At 41.0% G+C, this 15396-nt stretch overlaps 1 protein-coding gene across 1 annotated transcript; it reads left to right on the forward strand.

Moving 5' to 3' along the window:
* The first annotated feature begins 2982 nt into the window (after positions 1–2982).
* On the forward strand, positions 2983–14974 carry LOC111823025 (membrane transport protein XK-like). Its single transcript, XM_023743219.1, has 4 exons — positions 2983–3022; positions 8947–9469; positions 13091–13142; positions 14891–14974. The coding sequence occupies exons 2-4, from the start codon at positions 8955–8957 to the stop codon at positions 14972–14974; spliced, it is 651 nt and encodes a 216-aa protein (XP_023598987.1). The 5' UTR covers positions 2983–3022; positions 8947–8954.
* Positions 14975–15396: the final 422 nt, after the last annotated feature.

Here is a 15396-nt window from a genome sequence, read left to right on the forward strand (position 1 = left end):
TTCCCATATGATAGCCGAAATGTCGTGGTTAACCAGCCATTGGATCTGGAGCTGGCAGGGCGAGCGCGATCGGGGGCGCTGCAGGCGAGCCCAGATCCGGGGCGGCTGCAGCTGGGGGGGTCCCCTGCCAGGCCTAACTCCTCGGCCAGAGGCGTTAGGCCCGGGCAGGGGCAGAGCCCGTGATCCCGGGGCGGCTGCAGCTGGAGGGATCCCCTGCCCAGGCCTAACGCCTCGGCCAGAGGCGTTAGGCCTGGGCAGGGGCGGTGCCAGCGATCATGGGGAGCAGGGGCAGAGTCGCTGATGGTGGGAGCTTGGGGTCTAATGCCTTGGCCACAGGCGTTAGGCCTGGGAAGGGGTGGGGCAGGAGGTCCCTTGGAGAGCTGTGGGTCCCCTGCCCAGGCCTAATGCCTGGGTGAGAGGCATTAGGGCGGAGCCATCAATCGCAGGGAGCAGGGGCCGAGTTGGCGATGATGGGGTGCTGGGGGTCCCTTGCCCAGGCCTAATGCCTTGGCCAGAGGTGTTAAGCCTGAGCATGGGCAGAGCCAGCAATCGTGAGCAGAGGCGGTGTGGGCGATCATAGGGAGCTGGGGGTCCCCTGCCCACCCTGATCCGGGACACCCTTCAGGGCAAACCAGCTGGCTCCCACCCGTGCACCAGGCTTCTATCCTATATAATAAAAGGGTAATGTGCACATGCAATTTTTTTTTCCAAATATATTTTATTGATTTTTTACAGAGAGGAAGGGAGAGGGATAGAGAGTTAGAAACATCGATGAAAGCGAAACTTCGATCAGCTGCCTCCTGCACACCCCCTACTGGGGATGTGTACGCAACCAGAGTACATGCCTTTGACGAGAATCGAACCTGGGACCCTTCAGTCCGCAGGCTAACGCTCTAGCCACTGAGCCAAACCCGTTAGGGCAGTAATGTGCAAATTGACCCTAACAGCAGAATGACTGGGAATGACTGGTCACTATGACACACACTGACCACCAGGGGGCAGATGCTCAATGCAGGAGCTGCCCCCTGGTAGTCAGTGCACTCCCACAGGGGGAGCTCTGCTCAGCCACAAGCCAGGCTGACGGCATAACAGCGGTGATGGTGGGAGCCTCTCCTGCCTCCTCAGCAGCTCTATGGATGTTCAACTGCAGCTTCGGCCCGCTGGCAAGTGGACATCCCCCAAGGGATGTATCACTGCCAGCTTAGGCACAATCCCCCGGGGAGCAGGCCTAAGCCAGCAGGTGGACATCTCCCGAGGGGTCCCAGACTGCAAGAGGGCACAGGCTGGGCTGAGGGACCCCCGAGTGCACAAATATAATAAAAGAGAAAAATGCAATTTGACCATCCCTCTGCTACGCTCAAGCCACGCCCACAAGCCAATCAGAAGCAAGTATGCAAATTAACCCAAATAGGATGGCGGTGGCCATGAAGCTGGAGCAAGCAGGAGGCTTGGGTTGCCTCCGGCGATAGAGGAAGCCAGGCTTCCCGCCTGCCCCGGCCGGCCCTGGGCTCCACTCAAGGCTACAAAGTTTCAAGGAGAGGCTGGGAGCTTGGGTCGCCAGGGGTTGTAGCCAGCCTTAAAACGGCCATCAGCCCCTCACCCAGGCTGGTCAGGCGTCCCAGCAGGACTCCCCCACCATGAAGGGGCTATGGGCAGCCTAAAGACGGCCCTCAGCCCCTCACCCAGGCTGATCACACCCCCATTGGTTGAGGGACCCCACTGGGGGAGCTTGGCCAGCCTGCAAATAGCCATCAGCCCCTCACCCAGGCTGGCCAGGCACCCCAGTGGGGACCCCCACCCTGAAGGGGGTGTGGCCAGCCTGGAAATGGCCCTCAGCCCCTCACCCAGGCTGGCCAGGCACCCCAGTGGGGACCCCCACCCTGAAGGGGGTGTGGCCAGCCTGGAAATGGCCCTCAGCCCCTCACTCAGGCTGGCCAGGCACCCCAGTGGGACCCCCACCCTGATCCGGGACACCCTTCAGGGCAAACCAGCTGGCCCCCACCCGTGCACCAGGCCTCTATCCTATATAATAAAAGGGTAATATGCAAATTGACCCTAACAGCAGAACGACTGGGAATGACTGGTCACTATGACACACACTGACCACCAGGGGACAGATGCTCAATGCAGGAGCTGCCTCCTGGTGGTCAGTGCGCTCCCACAGGGGGAGCTCTGCTCAGCCACAAGCCAGGCTGATGGCTGCCAGCACAGCGGTGGTGGTGGGAGCCTCTCCTGCCTCCTCAGCAGCACTAAGGATGTCCGACTACAGCTTAGGCCTGCTTCCTCACTGGCAAGTGGACATCACCTGAGAGCTCCCAGGCTGCCAGAGGGATGTCTGACTGCCAGCTTAGGCCCATTCCCCTGGGGAGTGGGCCTAAGCCAGCAGGTGGACATCCCCCAAGGGGTCCCAGACTGCGAGAGGACACAGGCTGGGCTGAGGGACCCCTCTGAGTGCACAAATTTTTATGCACCGGGCCTCTAGTCTATATATATAAAAGCCTAATATGCTAAGTGTCCAACTGAGTGGTCAACCAACCAGTACTATGACATGCACTGACCACCAGAGGGCAGATGCTCTGACTAGTAGGTTAGCCTGCTGCTGGGGTCCGGCCAATCGGGACTGGGGGAGACAGGGCCAGACATGCCCTGAAGCCCTTTAGCAGTCCCTCCCGTGTCTCCTCCCCGGCCACCTGCCCCGATCAGGGCCTCTACTTAATAAATAAATTTTAAAAATAAATTGTAAAAAATGAAAATGGAGGAACCAGCCCTGGATGGTTTGGCTCATTTGGTTGGGGCATCATCCCATACACTGAAATGTTGCAGGTTCCAATTCATGGTCAGGGTGCATACCCATGTTTTGGATTTGATCCCTGGTCTGGGTGTACATGGGAGGTAACCTATTGATGTTTCTCTCTCTCCCTTTTCCTTTCTCTCTCTTTAAAATAAATAGAAACATATCCTCATGTGATGATTTAAAAAAAATTTAAGGAACCAGCACATGATCCAGCATTTCCTATTCTGGGTATTTATCTGGAGAAAATGAAAACACTAATTTGGAAAGATATATGTTCCCCTATTGCAGCACCTTTATGTTGAAGCATTGTGTATAATAGCCAAGATATGGAAACAAAGTGTTCATTGACAGATGAGTGAAACAGATCACACACACACACACACACACACACACACACACACACACACACTAGAATACTACTCAGCCATAAAAAGATGAAATATTGTCATTTACAATAATATGGATGGATCTTAAGCACATTATGCTAAGTGAAATAAGTCAGATGTAAAAGTACAAAAATATTATTTCACTCATATGTGGAATATAAAACAAAAAAGTAACAAACCAGCAAAACAGAATAATAACCATCTCATAGGTACAGACAAGAGAATGGTGCTTACCTGAGGGGAAGGGGACTAGGGGAAGTGTGAAAATGAGTAAAGGGAAGAGAAGGAAACCAGACTTTTAATAGTCTATATCAGGGGTGAGGAACCTTGGTCCCGAGGGCTGTATAAGGCTTGTGAAATCATTTGGTCTGGCCCTGCCAAGGCGTTAAGGGTGAGTTAATTAAATGTTTGTCCAAATATAGCTGGCTAATTTTTAAGTTGATAATTCTGTATGGCCTGCAAATGATGTTATAATTATCCAAATATCCTTTGGCAGAAAAAATGTTCCCACCCCTGGTCTATACTCTAGCACCCTATAGAGTATACAGATATTAAATTATAATGCTGTGCACCTGAAATTTAGATAATGTTTTTAGCCAATATTACTTCAATAAAAAAATAAGAAAAAGGAAAGTTGACTCTAGTGATGGTTGTACATACCTCTGAATCTACTTTAAAAACACCCATTGAATTGTACACTTAAAATTGTGAATTGTATAGTATATGAATTATTACTCAATAAAGCTGTTAAAATAAAAAAATAAAGCAGTATTTGTGCTATCAACTGGGAAGATAGGGTAGCAGATGTGGGTGCAAGCTCATGGTGATGATGATATCTCTCATTCTCAACGTCTTCATTAACAATTTGCTGACCAGTTATCAGGGCCTGGGTTGGAATTAAAACAGAGCACTGGGTCCTAGAATAAGTGGTCAAGGATAACTCCAGGGTGTAAACCATGGAATATAGCAAGAACAGTGATCTCAAGAACTAGCCAGGAAGATACAACACTGCCAAGATAATCCAGACATAATTCTGATTGGTCCCCACATCCTGAAACAGTACTTGGATTCCTTAGTTACTCCTGTGGTCAGAGAATCTTGCACTATTCCTACATCATCCTGTTTTGCAGTCCTCTTATGTCCCTTAAATAAAATATTTTAGTGTAAGACAAATCTCAAAACCCTTTTTCTAATTTGGATGCTACTTCTCAGGAAATGTTGGAAACAGGTACAACTTTTTTTAAAGGTATAGTTGACATATAATATTGTATTAATTTCAGGTGTACAACATAGTGATTCAATATATACATACCTTATGATATCACCACAAGAAGTATAGTAACCATCTGTCACTGTAAAAAGTTATTGTTATAATTGACTATATTCCCTATGATTTATTTAAAAACTGGAAGTTTGAACTTCTTATTCCTCTTTACCTTTTTAACCTATCCCCACCCCAGGTGTAACATCTTAATTGAGAAAGGCATATGAAAGCAGATGTATTTGCATAGGAACCCCATAACCCCAGAAGTCATCCTTTGGTAAGGGGCTGTGAGAGTTCCCATTGCTCACTTCAATTATGTCTGTGAGAGATTTGGAGCCTAAATATCTCATTCCGTGGTGAAAAAAGGCAGTTCACAGATTGTACAATTTTTAACTCCTTCACTTATTCAACATACATAAATCATAACTTACTCTGAGCTAGTAACTGTATTATGTTCTGTGATAGTGATAAAAATATGCATGAACCTCTAGGAGAGTGCATTAAATCAAAGGTATCAAGTGATGAAATTAAGGTATGCATAGGTGCCTGTGAGACCCCAAAAGAGTGAGCTAACTGAGCTTGGGAGAATCTTGGAAGCATTTAGCACAATTGAATGAATGTCATCAAATAAAGGCTGAGGAAAAGCATCACTGATGAGGTAACACTTTAACTGAAACTTGAAGAACAAGTATGATTTATTCAGGCAGACAAAGAGAAGAAGGCTGTTGGTAGAGAAACAAATGAATTAGTACCCTGTGGCAAGAAGCATATGAAAATTATCAAGGGACAGAACCAGAATAGAAGGAGGAAAATAGCTTAAAGCACTACTTCTCCAACTTTAATGGTCACATATATCACCTGGACAATCTTGATAAAATACAGATTCTGACTCAATGGGTCTGAGGTGGAGCACTTCTAACAAACTCTGTCAGTGATAGAGTTGCTGGTCAATGAGCTACACTTAGAGATCTGTTTCGGTGTGATAGGAGAGGAAGGTGAAAAGTTCAAGTTAACATAGATTTTTTGATAGAATGATCTGAAGTAGTAGTATCATGGACTTCTAGAGGAAATTTAAGAGGAGATTTTCAGGAAAATACAAGTTTTGTTTTTGTGGGTTTTTTTAGTCACCTCTAAGATCTAGGAAGAGATATCTATCTGGTAGGCCCTTGGATAGAAGGGGAAAATAAAACTATGGTACAAAATGAGAAGGGGTACAAAGAGAGAGGATGATTAGAAGAAAATGATATGATCAATTCTACAGGAAAAATTTCAAGAAGGTGGGGAATGAACAATGTCACATGTTGCAGAGACATCAGGTAGGTGCAAGACCAGAATCCAGATTGCAAGGAGTTGAGGATTAGAAAGTGGGTGTTTTGATTAACGATAACTCCAGACAGTTGACTGAAAAATGTCAAGGAGAGTGCAGTAATGGAGTGGAAAGAAAGAAATGCAGAGTGAAGAGAGGGGTTCTTCCTCCCTCCTACCCTCATTTTCCTTTGTCCTTCCTTCTTTCCTTCTTCCCTCCCTTCCTTTTAGTATTGTTTTAGAAATTTTCCAACATACAAATAGGTTGAGAGGATATTATAATGAATTTCCATGTATCTATCACACAGCTTCCACAATTTTGTACATTTTTGCCAAGTTGGGTTTTTTTTTAGATGCAGCTGACTTAGGTATATTTATTTATACACTCAGGAATAAGTCAAGACAGAGGGAACAGTTTAAAGTTTAGAAGAGAAAAATGATAATTGATGGAGCAAGATTTTTGAGAAGGAGGCAGTGATGGAGTATAGTACAAGTGGTGATTCTGGCTCCAGATAGTGACACAGACACTTTGTCTACTGAGTTGAGACAAAAAGAACCATTAGAAATCTGGTTAAAATTTCAATTCCCAGTCCCACTGTACATCATATCCCTTCAGGCTTCTTCGGTTCCTTCCTTGAATCCATTCACAATTTTTTTTCAAAAATCTATTCCACCCAAACATTTCACAAGTTCAGTCATTTTATTGAAGATCCAGTGCCAACTGAGAGTGGTCACATTACAGAGAACAGTCACTTAGCATCTTCCATCTTGGGAGCAGCCTCCATTATCTCCCTAAAGCAACAGAAAAAGTGTTCCTTTTGTCCTACAACTAAAATTTCTTCCTAAGAAACCCAGGGGAAGAAATTGTTTTAATCACTTAACATGGAGATTAAGTTTTTGGTATCAAGTCAAGAAATGAGCAAATTCATTCCTAATACAAATTAATTTATTTGTGAAATATGAAGAGAATTCATTTGGAAAGAGTTCATTTGGCTGGAATTGTGTGGAAAGAAGTTTTATAAGTGTGGCAAGGGTTTGGAATATTGCCAAAGCCTTCCTTTTAGCTTTACCTAAAGTGATGTATTGCATTCTAATAAAAGATGAAAACAGCAAAATGCACCTACACACACACACTCACAGAAAATAAAAATATGATTATTAGGGAATATTAGACTTCTATGAAGTGCCACTTATATAGGTGGGTCTGTCAACTGGTCCCCTTTTGTGTTTACTGTTGGAAGATAAAGTTGGGGAACTTTTTTTTTTTCACTTAAGTCTGAATAAGTAGATATTTGTGTGAGCATCATCCTAGCCATTCATTAGATAACAGCTTAATTCTACAGGTAGAAATGTACATTCCAAACATTTTCTACAAGCTTCTTGTCTCCCAAGCGTATCTCTTACTGCCCCCCTTTCTATCTGTGATGTTTTGCATTGAGCACCAATACTGGGAGTGATAATTTAAGTCAGTAATTTCAAGATTATTTCAATTGGGTAGTAATTTAGTAACTCTCTTGATAGAGAAAAAGATATAATTTAACTCTTTTGATAGAGAAAAAGATATAATTTGGAAATAATTGATCTAATAAAAGAAAAATGGATAGATGCTTAAAAATCGCTTGGGTCATTACATTGCTAAAAGCAATAAATAATTTGGAGTTTAAGTACCATAAATATAAACAATATAAATACTGTATGTGTATAAATTCATAATTTACATTTTAATTATTTATACTTAGCTCATCTGCATTTGAAATATTTTTCTTATAGTGGAAAATCATAAGGACTAAAAGAAAAGGATTCAATACTAGATTCTTATGGTATAGAAATTTGTAAGCATACAATATGTACTACTTTACAATATTTTACTGAATTAGCCTCTCAACAAAAATAACTCAGTCCAATTACCTCCCAGTCTATTCTTGTGATAGTATTTCCATCTTTTAAATTTGATTAGTAGACAACAGTCTTTCCAGTGAATGATATTGATCACTTAAATCAGTCCCAAAGACTAAGAAATATTGATGCTTTGCATAAAATTGAGCTTCTCCCAGGCAAATAAGTACCAAGGCTTCAGAGTTTTTATGCCCACCAAAATATAGATTTTTTTCCCATTGATTCAGAAAAAACAAACAAACAAACAAAAAAGACAACCTTTATTCCCATGCATTTAAAGTTATACATTTAGGAAGAGGCAATTATATTACAATGACATTGCATTTTAAGAAGCAGGCATGGAAAGTGTTACCTTAATTTTATGGATCAGAAAACAGAACCCAGAGAGATTGCCATTTCCCCAGTGTGGCCTGGCAAGACAAGACTAAAACCAGAGCCAGATTCTTGGTTCCTAACTCCAAGCCCTGAGTCCTGTCCCTCTTTATTTGAGTATTTGGACTTGGTGGCAGGCTTGTGTTAAGTGATTATGTTTTGACCTCACAGTTTGTGCCCCTGAGTTGACAGCATATTTCTTAGATAGTAGAACTCATAGCCAGCAGTGTCGTGCTATCAAACACGGCATGGTGCTCCACTTAGATGAACCATATCTTCTTCTGCTGCTTTGTATAAATCTGGATAAACCCATTAGCCATAAGTCATTTTAAGAAAAAAAATAAAGCTTAGATTTGAGACTTATTAAAGCACAGGTCTTTCAGCCCAAGGCAGATTGACTCAGTAACAGTGAGGTTCTCATTTCTTTAGCAATCTGTAGAATTTAAGAATATAACTGAAGAGTAAAGAAAAGTAAAGAATAGTTAGTATGTAAATATAAAAAGTCCTGCAGCTAGAGCTATTTATTATTGAGCTCCTTCTGTTGTGTACCTTCTACTGGCATATGTTGAGATCAAGAAGAAATATCAGACATTGCCACTCTTGACTCCTCTGGAACTTGTAAGCCAATTGAAGAAGCAAAACACACCATGTAATGGGCTCTATGGATTCAGGCAGAGCAACGGGGTCAGAAAGGTGTTTTAGTTTGAGTTAACCCAGAAGTAGACTCCAAGACAAGGATTTGAGTGCATGTATGTTTGGTGGAAGGTGGAAAGAGCATGGGAAAAAAGAAAGGAAACAAGAAAGAGAAGACAGCCAGTAAAGGGAACATTATTAGCTATCACCATGAGTAGAGGGCTGACGCATGTCTGCCATAGTAGGATTCTTGGTGGAGGTGAGACTTGACAATGCTCTTTCTCATCTTTCCTCAGGTGTCTGCATGTTACTATCCCTATTGTCCATTGTGTATGGAGCCTTGCGCTGCAACATCCTAGCCATCAAGATCAAGTATGATGAGTATGATGTAAAAGTGAAGCCTCTGGCCTATGTCTGCATCTTTCTCTGGAGGAGCTTTGAGATTGCCACTCGAGTCATTGTCCTGGTCCTCTTTACCTCTGTCCTAAAGGCCTGGGTGGTACTGGTAATACTCATCAACTTCTTCAGCTTCTTCTTATACCCCTGGATCCTCTTCTGGTGCAGTGGTTCCCCATTTCCTGAGAACATCGAGAAGGCCCTCAGTCGAGTGGGCACCACCATCGTGCTGTGCTTCCTCACCTTACTTTATGCCGGTATCAACATGTTTTGCTGGTCAGCTGTGCAGCTGAAAATCAACAGCCCCGACCTTATCAGCAAGTCTCAGAACTGGTATCGGCTACTGGTGTACTACATGCTGAGATTCATTGAGAACGCCTTCCTCCTCCTTATGTGGTATCTTTACAAGACTGACATCTATATGTATGTGTGTGCACCTCTGTTGATTTTGAAGTTGCTCATTGGGTATTGCACAGCCATTCTATTCATGCTGGTATTCTATCAGTTCTTCCACCCTTGCAAAAAGCTCTTTTCCTCCAGTGTTTCTGAAAGCTTTCAGCGGTGGCTAAAATGTATTTGCTGTCACTGCCGGTGGCAGAAATCCTCAGATTCTGTGGGAAAGACAGATGTAAGGTCATCCGGAGACAGAGATGAAACACCTTCTAGTAGTAAAATAAGTTCTATGCCTAGCCAGATCTTGAATGCTGATGATCTCTGCTCGGCTTAATAGGACCTGAGTCTCTTGGGCCAAAGACATATTGTTTTTTGGGTTGATTACTGTTCTTCATACAAGTGATGAGCCCCACACAGTAAACAAAGCAGGAAGTTAGCTCTCACCTCCTTGTGAGTTGCTCCCATTTAGAGAACACTTGGGTGTGTGAGAACTATGGAGAGAAGCCAGGGAAACTTCTGAGGGTTAGAGGAGCAGTCTAAGGCACCACCATTCACAGTCGACCATGTTCACCCAGGCATTACTGTGTATGTGTGTGGGTGTGGGTGTGTGTTTTTCACTGACAAAGTACTCATGATATCTGAGTTGAGCTGGTTAGATTTATCAGGTATAATGAGGACAGGGGCTTTCTTATTTTCTAGTTTTCTAGACTTCTAGTCTGTGTAGCCTAATGTTTTATTATCCCTGAGCATAGTTTTTATCCAAGAGCTGGCTTGATGATCAGATAAAGTGACTGTGTTTTGCCATTGGCAACATCATTACTGTCAGAGTTTTCAGAGAGGGCTGTTCAAGTTTCATTTTTGAATAGACAGGTGTTTCATTTTCATTTCATTAGGGCTCTTTTTATATAACCAACTGTAGCCACCTTGGTCTGCTATCTCTAATTGATTTAAAAGTCTAGATTTGGAGACTTTATACCCAAAGATCCATGGATACAACATTGAATTCTAAATTTCATTATGGAAGCCCTAGAATTTTAGGAAAGTTATGTGTTCCTTCAATATGTTGAAGTTCTGGAACAAGAGGGTTGTTAAAACATCAAAATTATGTAGGCTTTTGTAAGCAGAATTCTTAACTTCTTGGGAAGGTTGAAGATGTGAATCAGCAAGAAGGTAGGCTTAAACCTCTTCAAGGTTTAGTCCTGTCCTACAATTCTGGGGAATTTCTAGTAGAATTTGCTATGATTTGCCTTCTTAAAAAAGAAGAAAATAAAACTCATAGTCTTTACTTCGCTTCTTCCTTGCCTATTAGGAAAGTTGAAGACAAGATGTACTTTGGTTAGGTTAAAAAAAAAGTTATTTTGGTTAAGTTTTTCTAGAAAACTCTACAGAAATCTTTCATCTACGCAGGTATATAGGACATTTCATTTTTTATTAGTTGAAGGAAAAAGGTTTGCTTTTCTCCCCCCAAGTTAGATGTTGACTTCAGAAACTTAAATTATAGAAAGTGATGAAATGACCAGAAGATATTTGTCTTTAACTGAATGCATTTTGATTTGGTGTTATTATTATTTAATTTGTACAAGATCTCCAATTTTTTCCTTCTATACCAGGGGTGGGCAAACTTTTTGACTCGAGGGCCACAATGGATTCTTAAACTGGACCGGAGGGCCGGAACAAAAGCATGGATGGAGTGTTTGTGTGAACTAATATAAATTCAAAGTAAACATCATTACATAAAAGGGTACGGTTTTTTTTTGTTTTGTTTTGTTTTTTTTTTTAGTTTTATTCATTTCAAATGGGCTGGATCCGGCCCGCGGGCCGTAGTTTGCCCACGGCTGTTCTATACTCTCCGATCTTCAGTATAATTTCTGAATCCTATTTGCTTCATAAAAGAATTGTGTAGGATATCCTTAGTTGTCTTGGGAAAATGCCTGGATTTAATGCCCACCATAAGAACCTTGATAATGAAATACCTAGAAGCAGGTGGCCTGTCATTAAGTAGGCTGGACATTATAGGTCAATCAGGGTTGACAGTCTAAATACTTGGCTGAACTTTCTGACCCATCCAGATTCTAATGGCCAGACTGTGAGGGGACAAGTTAAAAATGATTAGTTTGAGCAGGAATAGTTGTCAGAATTAGACAGGGATGGAAAGACTGGTACTTCCCAGCCTTGGTTTGGAAGCTTGTCTTCAAATACATTTTAAATCATTTCAATGTAGAAAATAGGTAAGCATTTTGAGTGACCTCAAATCAAACTAACAGTGATGGCCTGTCAGATTCCCAAAGCCCAATTATAAGCCACTTATATAAGGACAAAGAGGTTTGGTAACTAAATTGGACAATTTGTCATCTTTAAGCCTTATATACAGATACCCTTGCTTTGGGGCCATGTGTGTCCATTCATTTTGGGGGAGAGAAACCACTAATTTTTTTTCTGTATGGTGAAAATTTGTCATGGTGAACTGAAATGGTAAAATTATAGTTCATACTGCAGATCTAGGTTGACCTAAAACAAACAAACCAGCAAATTCCCTCACATGTTGAGAGTTAAAATGTGGTTTTCAGTTAGAATTCCAATTTTAAAAACTCTCAATGCTTTGTTTAATTAATTATATGCCACAACTTGTCATGACAGCTGCTCCAATTGAATTATTATGATTTCGCTGGTTAGAAGTGAAGCATTTCCCCAAAACATATTGAAATAAGATCTTCAAACATATTTAGACTTTCTTCATTACTGGAGACAGTGCAGTATAGAGATTGGCATCTCCCTGTTAAGCCCTGCAACTGCTTTATGCCTCAATTTCCTTATCTACCAAATTTGGATGATATACTTGCCCAGCCTACCTCACAAGGTTGTTGAAAAGATCAAATTAGTTATAGATGTGAAAATGATTTGAAAATATTTTTAAAGTGCCATGTATATTGAAGGAGTTTTATTATAGTTATTCAAATCCATAAACAGGTTATTATTGTTTTTTTACTGTTAGAAAAGAAACAACATCATCCACATGAGTGTCTCTAGTAAATATGTTGGCATTTGGCCTTATGGAAGGGCAAGTGTAAATTGCCTTTACTTTTGGAGAAAACTCAGCCCTTGCCCATCTCTTACCATTAGTTACTTACAAAAATTCTCACACAGTTCTTGGAGTGAAAAGGCCCACTGCAACCTGAGAAATTGTTTTTGATGGCAGATGAGTATCATTTTTGTATCTTATCATCTTTCATAAGGGACATGATAGTCTCTTTTGGTAATTTACAACTTGAGTGCTTGAGATCCTGCTCCACTTTAACTGAATGTGGGTTTAATCTTTTCAGCCTTGTAAATGGGAAAATGCTGCATTTCCTTGGAAACCACCTTGGAAAATTAGTGCTAATGTTATGTGTGAATGTGTCAGTACTTCTCAGCCAGTAAATTGTGAATGTGAGTTTTATGGGCTGCTTCTCTGCAGCCATTGATGCTAATAAATGTTGTTTATGTTTCTTCATTTAATAAATTACTTTTGCAATTTCCCCTTTCTTTTCATTCCTTATATAGTCCTTTTACGGCTTTTTTACTTCAGGGAATGTTTTAAAAACAGGATTTTGAAAATGATTTTGTTGTGATTAATTATAGTTTTGTAACCTAACCTGGAAATTCTTTCTGTAGGATGAGAAACTTGAGTGTTCTAGGATTCTGTCTTGTGAGACTAACAGTTCAGGTAATCTCCTCTGATTGTTTTTTATAAGCATTTACTCTGTTTGTTAAAGCTGCATTGCTGTTTCCTAAGATTCGGCTCAGCTATCTGTCGATTGCTGGGTGTGACACAAAAGAAGTAAGGTAATAGAAATCTCTTCTAGACAAATATAAATAGTGTACTGATTCAGAAATATAAAATACCAAAGGAGTGACTTGATATTAACATAAACAAATTATCAAATGTAAGTGATGACCTATGGTTGGAAAAATCATCAGTTATGAGACAGACATGGATTATTTCAATAATTCCTTTTCTTTTAAAGGTGGCCTTACAATTTAAAAAGACTTAACTATAGGATGCATCTTTTAAAAGAGATCTCTTGGTGTTAAATCAATCCTTGGAGAAAACTGAATGTCTACAAGTATAGTGTTAAGTATATTAACCTAAAATTACTTCATTAAGTGTTTGTAAATGTTTTATTTTGAAATAATTTCAAGGTAATTAATAGAAGATCATAAAAATAGTTTCAGGAGCCCCGGCCAGTGTGGCTCAGTTGGTTGAGTGTCATCCATGAACCAAGAGGTCGATGGTCAGGGCACATGCCTGGGTTGCAGGTTTGATCCCCGGTAGGGGGAATGCAGGAGGCAGGTGAATGTTGTTTCTCTCTCACATAGTTGTTTCTCTCTCTCTCTCTCTCCTCCCATCTTCTCTCTCTAAAATCAATACAAACATATTTAAAACATAATAGTACAAGAAATTCCTTTGTATCCTTCACCCAGATTCACCTATTAACATTTTGCCAAGGTTGCTTTATCATTCTCTTTCTTTCACCCCTCTTTTCCTAAATACTTTGGTGGGTATTTCTAAAGAACAAAGGCATTCTCTTACATAGCCACAATACAGTGACCAAATTCAGGAAATTTAACATAGATACAATACTAGTATCTAATCTTGAGTCCTTATTTCACTTAACAATTGTTCCTATCACTTCATTTGTTGTCACAAAGCTTCTTCAACAATGTAAACCCACTCAGTTCTCTTCTATGGGTTCTTTTTGTTTAAACTTATCAGTAAGTTTTAACTTGCCTATGAACACTGGGAAAACTACAGCAGACTTTGAAAAGCTATTTGAAGAGAACATATGTTATCACTATTGACTAATATGTTAAAACCATGAATTTGGAATGGTTACTGGTGAACTGTGAGTAATTCTTTTTCATGGATATCTATTTTAGGCATCAAGTGTTTGCTTCTTAGTATGTGAGCCTGTAGTTCTGTCACCATCCTTGCCCCACTGTTTGACAAAGTTTGGTCCCAAGTTTGTAAAAATTAGGAAGGAGATAAGGGAAGTATATATTATCCCTCTACGGGCACATTTCTCTAGGTTCTGCCTTCTGAGAGACTATATTCTCTATCAACATCTTTACAAATGGAGAAGAGCTCAGAATTGTCAACTATATACTGTAATTAAATGAGTAACATTTTGAACCTTTTCTCTCTCTCTTTTTTTTCAGAAAAAGGCACTTTATAGAAGCATAGATTTGTACAGAGCTGGGAATTCAGAAACACCTCAATCCCACCTTTCCCAGCACATAACATATCCTGTCAGGCTAGACCCCCTAACCTGCTAAGGTGTGTCTGCCTCAGAAGCCTGCTTGAGGGAATTTCTCACTCCTTCTTGTCACCCTGTATGCATGGTTGTTTCTCTGAAAATTATTAGGCCAAGAAGGTCTAAAACAGTGTTGGTTTAAGCCGGTTTTGTATCCCAGAGAAGTATGCAGCTGCATCTCTTTGTCGCAGATTATCAGGAAATTTCCTACCTAGAGTCTACTGCAGCATACACTTTCATGTGAGGGGGTTTCAGGGTTTGCCCCCTACCAAGAAGAGATTCATTCAGAAAGATTTTTGAAATTCTGCCTGTGCTTCTCTCTCTCTTTCTCTCTCTCCTCATCTCCCATTCTGAATTAATTCTCTCTCTCTCTGAATGTTGAGTTCCTGATTAAAGCCTGATTAGTATGCTTCCTAGAGCCCTGGGAATATCATCCTCCTTAGACATCTGTATTATACATACTGGTTTAATGTCTTATCAGTCAGCTTCCTATTTTAATTACCTAAACTCTATGGTTAATAAGTCAGGTTTTCAGGGTGAGCAATAGCACCCTAGAAAAAAAAACAGAATTTAGAAATTCCATTCTGGGGTGGTACTATAAGACCATTCCCCCACCACCCAGTGAAGAAGAGAATGGTTCTCTGTTGACCTCCTTAAGTTGAGTGG

Source organism: Myotis lucifugus, unplaced genomic scaffold, assembly GCF_000147115.1.
Source record: "Myotis lucifugus unplaced genomic scaffold, Myoluc2.0 scaffold_4, whole genome shotgun sequence".
NCBI classification, from domain to species: Eukaryota; Metazoa; Chordata; class Mammalia; order Chiroptera; family Vespertilionidae; genus Myotis; species Myotis lucifugus.

Bases quoted from the DNA above. Each gene is read 5' to 3' on its own strand.
- LOC111823025 (XM_023743219.1), top strand. From the start codon at position 8,955: ATGTTACTATCCCTATTGTCCATTGTGTATGGAGCCTTGCGCTGCAAC. The intron at 9,470-13,090 runs GTATGTGTGTGC...TTCTTTCTGTAG, and splicing joins TACAAGACTGACATCTATAT to GATGAGAAACTTGAGTGTTC. The intron at 13,143-14,890 runs GTAATCTCCTCT...TTTGTATCCCAG, and splicing joins TTGTGAGACTAACAGTTCAG to AGAAGTATGCAGCTGCATCT.